The 15,308-nt window shown below is 35.5% G+C and overlaps 2 protein-coding genes across 5 annotated transcripts; both read right to left on the reverse strand.

The window, feature by feature from the left end:
• Positions 1 to 141: 141 nt before the first annotated feature.
• Positions 142 to 4,630, reverse strand: LOC110826566 (zinc transporter ZIP1). 2 transcript variants are annotated; one of them, XM_022057316.2, is made up of 4 exons: positions 4,216 to 4,630; positions 3,803 to 3,943; positions 3,088 to 3,190; positions 142 to 2,762 (listed from the first exon to the last, which is right to left on the reverse strand). In XM_022057316.2, exons 2-4 carry the CDS (start codon positions 3,928 to 3,930, stop codon positions 2,019 to 2,021), a joined length of 975 nt encoding a protein of 324 aa, XP_021913008.1. In that variant the 5' UTR covers positions 3,931 to 3,943; positions 4,216 to 4,630; the 3' UTR covers positions 142 to 2,018. The 2 variants fall into 2 exon arrangements, with proteins under 2 accessions (XP_021913008.1, XP_087205873.1); XM_087349747.1 differs by lacking the exon at positions 4,216 to 4,630 and adding an exon at positions 4,107 to 4,206.
• Positions 4,631 to 10,315: 5,685 nt separating this feature from the next.
• On the reverse strand, positions 10,316 to 15,226 carry LOC147873790 (uncharacterized). 3 transcript variants are annotated; one of them, XM_087349757.1, is made up of 4 exons: positions 15,073 to 15,226; positions 14,792 to 14,946; positions 13,740 to 13,935; positions 10,316 to 13,590 (listed from the first exon to the last, which is right to left on the reverse strand). In XM_087349757.1, the coding sequence occupies exons 2-3, from the start codon at positions 14,849 to 14,851 to the stop codon at positions 13,768 to 13,770; spliced, it is 228 nt and encodes a 75-aa protein (XP_087205883.1). In that variant the 5' UTR covers positions 14,852 to 14,946; positions 15,073 to 15,226; the 3' UTR covers positions 10,316 to 13,590; positions 13,740 to 13,767. The 3 variants fall into 3 exon arrangements, with proteins under 3 accessions (XP_087205883.1, XP_087205881.1, XP_087205882.1); XM_087349755.1 differs by having other exon boundaries at positions 10,316 to 13,935; XM_087349756.1 differs by lacking the exon at positions 15,073 to 15,226 and having other exon boundaries at positions 10,316 to 13,935; positions 14,792 to 15,041.
• Positions 15,227 to 15,308: the final 82 nt, after the last annotated feature.

A 15,308-nucleotide genomic window follows, 5' to 3' on the forward strand; every position in this document is an offset into this window, starting at 1 on the left:
ACACTTTCATATCCTCACCCTATCACTGCCATGAGCTGATACGTTCCATCTTGTCAGATTTTTCGTTAGCCAATAGATGGTCCTTTCTGGATAATGTATGACCAAAATGGGGATGAAGCTTTGGGAGGGGGGGAGCCAACATTTTATAAAGCAAAAAAAAATTTTATTCAGTTTTTGTACAATATATCATGATATTTCACAGCCATTGGAATAATTATAAAATGATGTCATTGCACAAGGTATATCCTCCTTTTGTGTTCACACAGCATCCATAATTATACACATTACTCGTAAGTGTAACAAATATGAGATCAGTTCTGAAAGCAGTGGACATAATCAGGATGTTCATGTCATTTCCTTGTATTCTTTGTCATGTGGGAAGAAGTGGTTTAACCCCCACACTACAGGCCTGGCAGCTGGACTCGAACTCCAGGGTTTAGCGGTCGGCTACTCATCTGTGCTGAATAACGTTTTAAGTAGAATGTGTGCTTCAGTACTTTACCATCTATATTCCAGACTTCATGACAGCTGATAAAGAAACCAGTTTATATTTAGAAGGCCTATTCCTTCTGCAATTCTAGAACCAGGATCAGAAGAGTCCACCAGTGCATTTGTGTCAGCCAAATGCCAACAAATGATTTCTGTAAGTTGAATTAATTTCTTTCTTTCTGTCAATGTCAAGGAGCCCTTCCTCACAGGATTTTATTGTACACACATTTTCTTCCTCCCTACAAATCATACTTCGTACTCGCATTACACTCGGTTTAATGGGCCGTATGAATCCTGACATTTCTCTTTGCTGTGTGAATTTGGTATGGACATTGTGTTATCACAGATTAGCAAACTCCTCCACAATATATATTTTGGTGTTTCGTTTTTATTAAAGTATTGCTATTTTTCTTGTTGAAGCACGAGGTGACCAACTTTCATATGTAGATTATTGGTAATAAATATGTCTAGAGCTCTGCTTTCATGGGACCTGAAAGTTGGTTAATGTGTATATAAAAGCCAGTTATCCGCACCATCATACCTTATTATTTTTTCATATGTAAAGTCTCTTCCTTTCAGGCATTGTAACTAAGATTTTGTTACCTGCATCTAGAAAGAGTGGAGCTTATCCTCCACTACCTAATTCATCTTCACAGGGGTGGCATTTAATAAGTACCAGAGAAAACTTTATTCGTGCATATTATTTAGAAACTTCCTGTTCCTATAACATTACTGCATATGTTAAGTTTAAATTTACAAACCTTTGAATATAGTTTTGCTTCCAGATTTAAGGAATTAAATCTGTACTGTAACTTGAAAAGTTTTTCATGTAAGACTTAAGTTTGGAGTAACTTTACTTCATCAGTCGTATGTACAAAAAACTGGCTGAAGTTGATTTTCTATCTGTTCAAAATATTATTTTAGTCTGTAGGAAAAGTGCAAAATTTGGTCTCTCACTTTGAGAAACATAGGTTGAGGGTTTTTGACAACAGAGTGGGACCTTCGGGAGACAAGAATTAATGGAGCAAACTGGATGCAGCTGGCTCAGGAGTTTGTCCTGTGGCAGGCTTTTGTGAACAAGGTGAAGGACCTTCGGGCTCCATAAAGAAAGCGGGCTATTCTCTGACAAGCCGAGTGTACAAATGACTTTTCAAAGAATTTTCTGCATCACAGATTGAGTGAGAGGAAAATCACGACAACTTTCTTTTGTGGTTTAAGAATGCTGTTAGCAGCTCAGACTATTTAGTGTTAAATTACATGGCAACCAATGAATTGGAAAGAATGTGGAAGGCAGCAGCTGTGGCCTACTTAAGGCACTATCATGACTACCATGAAAAAGCTTCAGTCAGGATGGCCAGTCTCCACTCTGAAGTTTGACCCCAGGACCCCTGGAACCTGCCTTTTATCAAAATTATTATAACCTATCAAACTTTCATGATTCAGAATTATTTTACAGTGTAACCTCTGCTAGACTAAGGAGGTTGAACTCACAAAACACTGGTTTAATTTAATCAGTCCAAAAACTGCTCCTACGGACACGTACAATATGGAGATTCTGTTGGATCCAAGAAAAGAACAAAACAAACCACATAGAAACCAACCAACAGAGCCAACAGCTTCAGTAAACGATTTTCACTCTGACTGAGTTCATGAGGAAGGACCTCAAAAAATGTTACGTAAAAAAATGTACCACACGCCAATCCCTGGAGAATACCATTCAAGACGGATGAATTCAAACTGTGTCCGAACTCCTCTACCATTATTGCAATACACATCCCTAATGGTGAGGTGATACTGAAGAGAAAGTTGGACTTGATAACAGATCTCAGAGAAAGTTCTGTCTGCACAAGACTGAGTCCCAAACTAAATGCTAAAGCCATCTTATGAAGCACAACGGCTACAAAGATCTGAAGGACACTGGACACTTCTTCTTGCAGTCCAATAGCCAGTCCTTCAAATAAGGAATGCAAAGACAATGCAAATAAAAGAGCAAGTGATCGCAGTGTTGGGTGCAGCTCTGGTTCACGATAGACTGGAACGTTTAGCGTGCTGGAACCCGCTTCAACTTCATGGTGAAGTTGGTGCTCTCCTTCTGGGTCACATGACTGATTCACATCTGTCCTTACAGTTTCATCCTGTAGCAAATTGCTTTCAGTGTGTTTTTCTTTACAGTCCTGAACTATCTGTTCAAGAATCAAGATCAGGAAAAATCCAAAAGCAACAGTAAATTCTGCCACAGGAAAGGAAGACTTCATGTATAATTTAACATTTACCTATACCAGGAAAGAAAAAAAAATCAGTTTCATGATTCAAAACTTATAGCCCAGACTCTGTTCGCTGAACATGCATATAAACCACAGTATATTCAACTTTAAACATTATTTTATTTGCTATGAAATGAAGCTGGTAAATCTACGCCAAGAAGCTGAAGACAAACCAGAATATCTGTAGAGAAATGCTTGCATTTCTTTGACTTTTATAATGTATGTAGGTAATTCAAGTCTTTAATGTTTGTCTTATCAGATCTCTGATTACATACATTTTCTGTAACTAACTATGACGCCTGATCTACTTAACTTACAGTGACAATGTCAATACCTGACTCAACATCCCATTGACTTCTGGGAAAAGATCCAACAGACCAGTACCCATAAATATTCCACCAGCAAAGCAACTAAGCAGGCTTATGACAAAACCATACCTGCCAAGGAAATTTAACAGTAAAAATGTATGGAACTTGTTAAACATTTAAATGATATGACAGCTACAGCAACACATTATAATTAGTGAAATTTGAGTTTCTCACTGCAATGAGAATGAAGACAACTCTCTCTTGCAATGCTGCAGTGTGTAGTCAAGGTAAAAACCAATGTTTCAGGGGTGTTTACTGTTTCCATAATTAGGTCAGTCAATTTATAAATGAGTACATGGTGCAACATCCCAGAACACAATCTTCATATTGCAATTTAATTCAAATTATAGTTTGTATTAATTAATTATATGATTTTGTATTTATTTCTTCAGTCTCCAACTTTGAAAACTCCACATTAAAATTCAGCACACACTCCAAAAATATATATATATTACAGGCCTTATCTTGTTTAAAAATAATAGATGGTAACAAACATTTTAATAAAATCGATACTATGACAGGGCAGGTTTAAAAACAAAAATTTATATGTAATAGTCTGGATATAATGTTGATTATTGGTAATTTATGAAAACTGAACAATCAAAGTTTAGTTGAATCAGAATATAATCTGCAGAGGGTGAATGGTGAATGAATGGTAAATAAAGTAAAATAATTACCAACCTGGTCCGTTTCAAATGATCTGCTGTATTACGAAGATTTGAAACAAGCTTCAGTGGAAGCAGGCTGAATATTAATGCTAAAGCAAATAGTGTGACAAGCACTATACATTTAGCTACTAGTATATCCATCGTTTCTTTCAACCTATAAAGAAATGTAAATCAAGGTATTTTGACTTACAAACTATTGTAACGTCATATATCCTGTTCACATCACGTTGCTGTATCATATACTTACTGTAGGATCACTGTGCAATAACAACAAAAATTTAACAGTACAATTACAGCTGCAAAATAAGTAATCTCACCTTTAATTAGACATGAAATGTGTCACTTTCTTACATTATTTGAATCTTAAATGAACTCCACGTGAATTTTACTACGAAAGCTTTTAACACACCAAAACCTGGTACTTACCTTTAAACATTATTATGGTTATCTCTCAAACTAATATTTTACAGCGATTCGGTACAAAACTGCAGTCAATCATTGAGCATGTTGGTATTATTTTCTGTTCCCACCACTGATTACAGAGTACCATCAGCCTGAAGATAAAAATTCTACCAAAAGACTGTTATGTATGTGGCCTCTACTATACACTGCGTTACTTTACGTAATATTATCTCCACGCTTGTTATTTATAATATTATGTTTTCATTTTACTACTTGATGGTCACTGCCAGCATTGATGAAGTGTAGGTTTTTTCAAGTAGATCCAAAAAAATTTTGTTCTGGCTCAAGGGGACATATGTGAATGTAAGCATCGCATTTGTATCGGAAAAGAGAGATGACTGTAAAGCTGAGAAGGACACATGAACACTGCAACCAATTCTGTTCAAGTACCTCCCGCCCCCGCCTGTGCCCAGTCAAACCCATGCCTATGCAAACGCATTATTAGCTGATCCAATTTCGAGCCTGTGCAATTCTATCCACTTGTTCCTAGATGTCAGAAGCGAGAATATAGGTTTTTTGTGAGTTTGAATTTCTGAGGTTGCCATTCCTGCTCACGAAGGAAATGGCGTAGTAATGCTTTGTCATGTGGAGGTAAGTCACATGGTGAAGGTTTGTGCGTTCGGGTCGGCTAAGCTGGAGGATGGAGAGTGTGGTCCCTACATTGCTTCTCGGATATTTTGGGAGGAGCTGCAAGGGATGTTGAAGTTATGTGTGGTATCTGCTTGTCGCCAACATCGGGATGCTTTGACGTCAATGACGGTCGGATTAGTTGACCTATCAAGATTGTTCATTAGGTTAGTATTCTGTTTTGGTGTACATGCGTACTAGAAATTTCGAATGACTCGTAGTGAGGATGCTTGGTTTAATGTGCGAGGTGCAATTCAGTGTTTCCTTTCAACAGTCGTATACAATTTCATAATGTGGTAGGTAGTATTTTAAAATTTCAGTTAATAATGGATGGAAGACATTAAAGTGTATTTTGCTGGAGTTTGTATCTGACTATGTGACTGCTCTATGAAGAATCTGGCTGTCCTGAATATGGACTTCATTATAATTTGCCTTCTCTCTCAGTGTCAATGCCATTACATTAAACTTTCTGAATCATTCTCCAGTTGCACCACTACCTCTTAAGTTCCATTCCGGACTGGGCTATAGAGGTTCACTCCTTTCACAAGGGTGGTATTATGTTGACTGCAGATGTTCATACAAACATTATCATTGTGCACAGTCAGAGGGTCATTGCAACTGAGATGTTGCTTCTTATATATTTCATTCATATTTTTAGGGTGAATATTCTGTTTGTTTGTGTACAAATAAAGTATTTTAATAAACAGAAATGGAAGAGAAATAAAAATCAGTTGGCATCAAATTAAGCTGTCTCATGATATTCCCTCTAGTGTAAATGAAAGTCCCCACTGAGATAATTAATCTCATTATCATTTTTACACCTTCTGGCAGAACCACTTTATATTAGCGATTTCACAGCTTTCAAGGACAAAGGAACTAGCTGAAGATTAAACTTTTCATCATAGTAACCAGCCGTATTCATATTTCATCTGTAACTACAGCTGCTGGCTCAGATATGATCAGCGCTACAAATCTAAGGTACCGTAATGTTCAAATGTATCTTACTGAATAAGTAGCAACATAATATTCTAGGAAACACAGTTCGTGCACAAACTTACCTCGGTATCACATGGGTTTCGGGGGACGTGAGTACCTGCGTTATATGTGAAATGTGTAAAACATAAGTTTAGGTTGGAGGTCAAATCTTCTATTGAGTATAAGGATTGATACAGGAGATACTCTTTTAGTGCCAGCTTATACTTCTTTATACTCTGATTCATATGAGCCAAGGTAGCTCAGTCAGTATAATGGCTGATTATGGACTGGACGACCAGGGTTTGATCACCGACAGGGGCAGAGGGTTTTTCCTCTAGCCTCTGTGTCCAGATTGGCTCTGGGGCCTGTCCCAGCCTCTTGTCCAATGGGCACTGGGATCATTTCCTAGGGGTAAAGTGCAGCCAGGGCGTGACCCTGATCACTTACCTCCATTCAGTGTCAAGGTTGAGAATAAGTACGTGCAATACTCCCTCGCCCCTTGGCATGTAGCAGGACAGCTTTCCTTTTTTATTCTGATTCATACTTTTTTAGGTGGGGGGGGGGGAGGAGATTATTGAATATAGTTCCTGTCAGTTGAACAATAGTCTAAGAGACAGTCTCACCACTCAGTACCACCAAATCTCGACTTCCTTCTTTCCAATTTCTTATTGCTTGCCTCACCTATTAGTCATATGTTGTTTGACCAGCTTAAAACTCCGAACACATCCTTAAATTAGATATTTACACCTGACTGGTTATTGTGCGTTCTCTGACCAAAATACATAGCAAGAACACATCATGGGCTGGTTGTGTCTGTCCGATCATCTGTACAATCGATTCGACTCCAGAACCACTGAATGGATTTGGATGAAATTTGATTTGGAGGTAGTGCTATTCTGCACAACCTCAAAATAATGTTTTTGAATATCCTATGAGCAGTGCTTACAAAATGGTGGCTGAGATAATTCATGAGGTGGCCATAGTTGTAACTATCAAACAAGGCAGATGTAATATCCCTAAATGCACATTGCTAAGAACACATGAGGATATAATGTTTATTATGGGGTGGAATACACTTTCTGAGCTTGTTTTGGATTTCATTCACACTTCCAATTTTTAACCGAGCTCTGGCATCACATGGTCACAAAGACACCCGTGCCCTAGCTCCTGCAGTCCAGTCTGACTTTTAGAACATGATTTTGTGCCTTCTTGTAAGTGTTTTTGGGAAACATTTTTATTAAAACCCTGTTCAGAAATTGGTTATTACCAATAAAACTACCCCTCAGACTTTTATAATACTTTGTCATGGTAGGAGGTAATGGATATCGTATAAGTGAGGGTCTTTTTTTGTTAACAGTTTGTTATTGGGCTAGATATGCAACTCAGGGAAATGGGAAATGAGTATAAGATTTTGCTGGGGAAACCTACTTAATTTTTTTGTTTCCTAGGACTAGATGGCCCTCTTTATTTTGTGTTTTTTAGAGTATATTTTTAGTTTATTTCATTATTAATATTAATCCAACAAAAAAATTAAGATTAAGTATGTGCATACTTTAATAACAAATAAATTATTTTGTACTAATTCTGTAACAGTGTGCCTTTTTATGTATATAAAATTACAGTATGTCATTAAACAAAATAATGTTACCATATTCAAACTGTAGTAGATGCGATTATAAAACAAGCAATAATACATAAACTGCCTGTACTTTTTCATCTAATCTATATTTATCAGCCACTTAACAGTTCAACAAGTTACAATAAATATTACATTATAAAATAAATTACCTTTGAGATCAGTCTACAATGAAAATGTATCTTAATAAATTAAGCATACTTACAGTAAATGTAAAATGCATTGACATAGAAGTAGTATTATAAATATTGAGAAAATGTCATGTAAATGAAATCACAGGGCACAACATTTGTGAAATGTTCAGACATTATTACGCGTATATAGTTTCAAAATGCAGAAATTTAGTTAGAAAATTTATTGAAAGTGAAAACTGTAAATACATGTTTAAAATAACAAGACAGTAAAAGAAATGAAAGAACTTCTATGTGCTACTGACTAGCATAGAATGAGTATACATTTAGCAACAGAACTGAGATGAGAACAGTAATGGAGCTCAATGCTGAGGTTTAGCGAAAATTAAATATGAAACAATTGCATGAATATATTACTTACATCCAAAATTACATGTACACTGAAATTGATTTGAAGTTTTTCTTCTCAGTACAGAGTTATTATTTCTACAGTACATATGCATGACTTGTATAATGTCCGTTACTGTTACAAATGTAAGAAGTTTTAAACACATGTCCAGCCAGAAGAACAAGGTTTTTTCTGGAAGTCAGCGGAACAAAATCTGAAAAGACTATAAATTTACGTATAATCCTGAGAAGGAGTTCTTATATAAACATCAACATCTTTCCATGTAAAAGTGTGAAACCATTTTCCATTTTAGTGAACACAACTTCAAGATTTATCTCAGCATTCATTAGTTTGTGATATCAAACTCTTCTAGGTAACATTTGTCATAAGGCAGTGTTTTTCAGTTTTTTTACATTGCAACCCATGGTAATAAATACATTTTTTTACTGTAATCACGTAATAATATATATTTATAAATTATTGAGAAATGGCAGTAAGTTGACATAATGGGACATACGTGCTGAATAAATTAATACCATGAGTACAAAGTTATGATTAGTTAAAGATGTTTATGTACCTCTAATGCAGCCGACGTGCCTGCCTGTTCAGTACTGTAATGCATAGAGGTTGCAGTATTGAGTGAGTTTCTTCTATGTACTTTTAATTGTGTCACCATCAAAAATCTTAGTTGTTCGTACATATAAGTTGATGTGAATGGCAACAGTAACAACACACAATGTCTTCTTGTAATTTTTTTTGTGAAATTTCATCTTCTTTGCATGTCAAGTGAACTTTGATTATTCATTCAGTATTTTCAAAAGCGAAAGGATCTTTTACGCAAATGTTTACAGCATACCACATCACAATTCAGTACAGAACTACGTACAATTTAAATTTAAATTTTTTAATATTTCCTTTGAAATATAAAATTAAAATATAAATGATAAACATAAAAAAAATACTAAAATTTATTTAAAGGAACTGCATTTACATTATATTACCTTAGAAGCCACATTCCAAGTAAATTACTTCTCACAAGAAACTTGTGGGTTGCAACCCAGAGTTTGAAAAACACTGTTCTGAATTACTCCCAAACAGATAAAATACAATGTTCTAGATTTCCTGTGACTGGGCAAAGTTGGTAAGAGAAGTCTGTTTTTATATTACCATGGAGTAAAAGAAAAGTGGAAAGTTTATTTGAAAATAAGACCAATAATGATGAGCTGTTTTGTATAATTATGACTGAGTACATAGCACAGGGCCTTTCTTGAGTAGTGCAGTCGTACAGCTGACTGAGGAACTTCATCACAATCACGAAAGATCACCACTGGATCGCATACTGAACCAGTTGAAATCTTCACAATCTAATTTATTTAAACGTAATTGTCTGACCAGCTGGCTATGCCCTGCACTTGCATACTGCTAAACCATCATAAGCAAAACTAAAGTCCGGCTGGCAGTCCTGTAACACAGGAATTTAATCCCCTCTCCCCTGGAAAGGTTAATGAGCATTTGAACATTACTCTCTTATCTGTGTTTCAGTATCTCTACTTCTGTCTTTCCACAAGATTAAGGAACGATCTTTTGTGTATTTGAATCCTCTGAACGTGCCACTTATTCTGCCTGCTTTATTTATATTTATTTAATCTGCCTGTCAGTATTAAATGAACATGTATATTTGGTGCAAATAAATTAATTAAAAAAACTAGTGAAAATTAATGGCTTAGCAGACTTGAATGATTCTCATGTTCGTTGTGTAGAACATAACTAAGTTTGTGTACAAAAAAGATTTATTCAAGTCATTTGATTTGTTACACACAAAAATATTTTCATTTATAACACAAATTTTATTTATAATTCAATTTCTTTTGTTTCCTTCCCAGTCGATGTTGAATAGGACCTCCGTTTTCTTGGATTATGGCTCAGACCTGTATTTCTCCATTTGTTTATGGCTTATTGGATGTTATCTTGTGATACATGAGGATACGCTTAAAACGCCGGTGTACAAAGGCCACAATTGTTTCAGATCCTAGACTTAGGCCTACTGCAACAAATACTTGAAAATGTGTGGCCCCTTATATCACAAGAAAACATGATCAGCCACAGACAAATGGAGAAGATGGTTTGAGCTGCAATAAAAAATTGTGTCCTGCCAATGCTGATTTTGATAACAAATGCGATGAAGTTATAAATCAAACACCTAAGTTAACATTCCCTAATGGAAGATTCATATTTCGTAGCTGCACATGTATAAGTAGTAGGGCTTCCCTAACAGATGTATGGCAAGACTCTACAAATTGTGTTCAGTTCCTTTCTCTCACAGTTTGTATTTCAGACTTTACAAGATTAATTTGATGTCTTTGAAATCAGGATACATACAAAGGAAATGTGAAAGTCACAGTGTCGTGGCTCATAAAATACATGAGGGTCAAGAATTTCATGTAACAGCACACTCTTCTCGCCAGCTTTCATTTTCAAAACAAGATTAAGCTTTAGTGACAATGCAAATAAAATTTTATGATGGCTTTACTGTTGTAATAGCCATAAAGATGCCTGTAAATTGTTGGTGACTAATCATGCCTAAAACTATATGTTACTGATAGTTAAAACAAGTTATATTCTTGTAAGTTAATGTAAATCATAGATAAAAATATACATGCTTAGAAGTAAACATGAATAACTATTTTATTAACAAAACACTAAATTTACAACACTGAACACTAATCCATTAAGGTAAAAGTAAAGCCGTCCCACTATATGCCATGTAGGTGCTTTTTTTTTGGGGGGGGGGGGGGAGGTATAGATGCATTAGATGGGGGTGAGTGGTCAGCATCATGCCTCAGCCGCACTTTACCCCCGGGAAAGGACCCCGGTACCCATTTGATAGGAGGCAGGGTGGGCCCCAGAGCCGGTCTGGACGCAGAGGCTAGAAGAAAAATCCTCTGCCCCCCTCGGGGATCAAACCCCGATCGTCCAGCCTGTAGCCAGGTAATCCATTAAGTTGAATACAAATAATATATGAATTCATTTCTCACAGACATTACTGAACAATAATTTATGAGGAACAGTTATGAAACAAATGGAAGCTCAATCTTGAATGCCTAGTCTGGAAACCAGCAAAATAAAATAATTGCAACTACTGACATGTGTAATAAAGGAAGTAAGTGTCCCAAACATGATGCTTGAGCTTTTATAGCATCATTTTAGTAAAACCCACACTGGTGGAAAAACAAAATGTCAGTACATCATACAGGATTGTCAAAATATTACACATACAATTATTTCTAGTAGACTGCAAGTGGGAGGTATCTTAAAAGCTATAAACTTGTTGGCTCAAGCAAACACGTCAGAATAACTGTGCACCTAAATGAAATGGCTTACAGCCAAAGCTGAGAAATTTGAACGTTGTATGTAAGAGTACACGCAGTGCCCCCCCCCCCCCCCCAAGAGACCTTGAAGTAGGAAATACAAGAGAATATTCATGGGTACAAAGAATGATGAATTATCAAGTTACAACAGAGATGGGACACAATTTATTACAATGTCAAAGACCTTTTTTTTTTGTGACTGCACACATGAAACTCTTCAAATGTCCTTGATTTTAGCGCACTTGAGTAATTTTTTAATTGACTCACAGTTCCTCACTCTGCTTTGTAACTATTTAATATCAAATGGTAATGGTATCAGTAGAATTCAAAGGAAGGAAAACTGAATACAAATGAAAATCAAGTTTCACTAATTGTCATACATGCAAGACATCAAAAGTAAGTTTTGTAATCGCTGCAGAGAAATCTTAATGCCGTAAGGGCACAGCATGGTTTCATAAACTTGACTACATTTACATACCAACTGAAAACAGTTTGGACACACAAGACACCGTTAAACATTGGAAATGCGCTTTACTGACTGGGGCAATAAATTTACAGTACGGGTTCAAGTAACATGTTTTAAGACCCCTCGAACTAAAACAAACTCAGTTTTCTTATTCCTTGTTACCAAAAGCGTCTGTCATTACAGTCACTGAAAATTATTCTGATATAATTATGCTGCCAGCAGTTTTTTCTGGACTTGTCAGTGCATGTAAGACCTGTAAAACAGAATCTGGATTAACCCATTGACTTACCTTGTTATCACAGAGATAGAATTCTGAAATGTGTGCTTGAGACAGATATCACAGTTTTACCTAAGTGAGTTAACTGACAGTCAAGAAATAGCATCTTTAGAATTCAGTCTTTGATTTGAGCAGCAACACAGACAATTTTGACTTTAGGAAAAGTCATAATTATTTTTACGTTAAAAAATACGAAAATAAAAGGCAATTAACATGAACAGTTTACTATTAATAAGGTAAGCAAATGGGCTAAATATTAACCAGTCTGCTGGAAAATTTCTTTGGCCTCAAGAATATAGAGAAAGAACTAATATAAAAATAATTATTTGGAATTGAGATTGGGGAGAGGGAATATTTTAACCAAAAAGAGACTGCTTGAAGATTTGTTAAAATAATTTAAGTTCTATACTGCTCTTTCTGGAATTTGTCTGAGAAGGAATTAATGCCACAAAGGGGAAAGATTAAAATCTGTCAAAAAATGTGCATAGAAAACTATAAAAATAAAAGGCATAGCTTTCTATCCAGGCAGTTACACTGCTAATACAATCCTAACAGCAGTTAAATGCAGTCTAGGTTCAGAACATTTCAGATGTCCCATACAAAAGAGATTAGCAGGCTACAGTTTTACAATGGAGCCAGTCTCCGTGAATGTTGCTTTCGAAAAACGGAAATGTCCTAGCAGGGCTCCAGAAATACAACTTAAATATGCTGGCCACTTAACAATTTCTATTCAGCCACATTCTCGATGCAAATGTTTTTTTATAGGTGATATTAAAAACTCATCATAAAATTTTAATATATGTAAATTGAGGCCTGTTAACTGATTAGTGGGAAACATTAATGTTTATTTCTGGATCCTCGCATGTTGGAACACATTAGCACTATGAAAAGTTGAGGGGGGGGGGGTGTTTGACACTGGGAATAAAATAAGAAAAATCAAATAAAAACTTAATGTTTGTAATCCTAACATGAGGATGAAAGAGCCACAATTGTTCATACATTTCCTGTAATTTGTATTTGGGACTTAATGGACAAAAACTTACAAGAACACATGAAACGTTATAATCACTCTAAACTACGACAGAGGTTGTAAAGGGGACCAACATCATTCAATGTATTTTTAATATAATGTATTGGCAAATTTGGTAAAATGTATAAACCATTTTACTGATAGCGTGATATATACACAGAATATGGAAGAAAAACAAAAACGTAAGTGATATTATGTAGTCTGTGACGAACAGTATCTTGAAGTGTAGTCGTAACTTAAAGTATGCACTAATAACGTTTGTCCAAAAGTTATGTCTTTTTTACAACCCTGTTATCTTTAATAGAGTACATAATTAGAAGCAACGCTAGCCTGTCAGTCTTGAGAAATGGCACTGGAGAATATAATACAATGAAAGTTGCGGCGTTGCAGTTCTCACAGGACGAGACTGCATTTCAGGAGAGCGTACTACAGTTGTCACATCTGCTGAAATCAAGTATTCAGAAACCTTACAGTGATGATGCAGAATTAAATCCATGAAATATTAATCACTGGACTCCAGTTTCATCATTGAAATATCAAACTTCAGTTTGAGCGCGGATGCTGACGTAGCCCTTTTGTGATATGCGTACCCTTATCCATCATGAGGCACATATTCTGCTACGAGATATCATATCCCGTTTCAGTCCTCTTGTACTGAATGTAATTCCGACTGTCATACTGCAGGGGTGGATTTGCTTCTTTTGGCACCACAGGGAAGCAGCACCACAGAATGAACGCGACGAATGCTACTAGTGTTCCGGTAAGTAAAATAAAGTCTTCAATTGTCTGAAAATGCATAAGAAAGAAAATTATAAGCTGAACCGTTAACAGAGGTGGTGTGAAATGTTGAGGTTATGAGTTTAAAAATTGTGTACATGATAAAAATAACAGCACAAAGAAACCTCCAAAGCATGAGATCACACTTCTGGTGAATTTAAGAGCACTTTTAATCAAAACAAATACCACATTACAGCAACCATAACAAGCTATTTAGCTAGTTATGTAGAGCCAGAAATAAATTAATTTGTTTCAGACAAAAGTATGTCTTGCTATGAGGACAGTTACAGCACTCATGAAAACAGAAACTTTAAAATTAGTTTATTTTGCTTACTTCCATCATGTCACATGGAATAATTTTCTGGGGAATTCAGCAGACAGCAAAAAAGTATTTTACATTCAAAAGAGATCATTAGAATAATGGCAGGCACTAAAAGGAGAGGCCTTGTAGGGAATTATTTAAGAAGTTCCATATTCTTCCACTAGCCAGCGAATTCTTGGTCTCACTATTATCATTTATAGTGGATAACATGGAAAAATATCAAGCAAATTCAGATTACCACAATATAAGAACAAGACAAAGATACAACCTTCATGTGCCAAATTCTAACCTCATTAAATATCAAGAAGGAGTTTACTATACTGGAATTAAGTTATTCAATAATTTTCCACTTACTATCAATAGTTTAAATTACAAAATCAAAATGTTTACGCCAGCATTAAAAGAGTATCTCCTATCTCAGTCCTACTTGGCAGAAGAATTTACATCACCCAAAAACTCTCAACTATTGTAGTACATGTAAGTAATAATGGTGATGGTTTTTTGCAAAAGAGAAATACTTCACAGACACGTAACATTACTTACTGGTTCTTCTCCTAGAAGAATTGTATTCACGATATACAATATATCATCAAAAGGAGTCATTCTGTCAAATTTTAGATTATCATTCTATCGGTTATAATTTTCACGGCAAACTTTGATATTATTACAACTGCTATTTTATTTGTATCCATAACCACCTGAAAAGTAAGAACAAATTTAAAATACATTCACATGTGAAGCCTCATACGAACGACCAGCACAACGGGCAAGTAGACAGGATGGAGTGTTATTGCTACATAAGGGCACAACATTGAATATTATACCTTTTTACTGTTTAGTGTTTATTATGTTTCAAATGTTTCCGTGACGGATGTATATCATTGACAAAATCAAGCGTACTGTGAAAGAAAATGTAAGATAAACACTTTTGACAGTTTTGCGATTCGAAGTAGTTATAATAACTAATTTTTCATATTGGAATTGTGTATGTCATAAGTACTGTTATATTGAGTTTAAGAATACTTTTCTTAGGAAAAGTATTATTTGAAATCAAATACAT

The sequence above is a fragment of the Zootermopsis nevadensis genome, unplaced genomic scaffold (assembly GCF_977971745.1).
Source record: "Zootermopsis nevadensis isolate Lab colony 2312 unplaced genomic scaffold, Znev_1.0 Znev_ptg000016l, whole genome shotgun sequence".
Lineage (NCBI taxonomy): Eukaryota > Metazoa > Arthropoda > Insecta > Blattodea > Termopsidae > Zootermopsis > Zootermopsis nevadensis.

Coding starts and splice junctions, on each gene's coding strand:
- LOC110826566 (XM_022057316.2), bottom strand. CDS start 3,930: ATGGATATACTAGTAGCTAAATGTATAGTGCTTGTCACACTATTTGCT. Junction 3,191..3,802: donor GATCATTTGAAACGGACCAG/GTTGGTAATTAT, acceptor TTTCCTTGGCAG/GTATGGTTTTGTCATAAGCC. Junction 2,763..3,087: donor TCAATGGGATGTTGAGTCAG/GTATTGACATTG, acceptor TTCCTGGTATAG/GTAAATGTTAAATTATACAT.
- LOC147873790 (XM_087349757.1), bottom strand. CDS start 14,851: ATGACTCCTTTTGATGATATATTGTATATCGTGAATACAATTCTTCTA. Junction 13,936..14,791: donor TTCTTCTAGGAGAAGAACCA/GTAAGTAATGTT, acceptor ATGCATTTTCAG/ACAATTGAAGACTTTATTTT.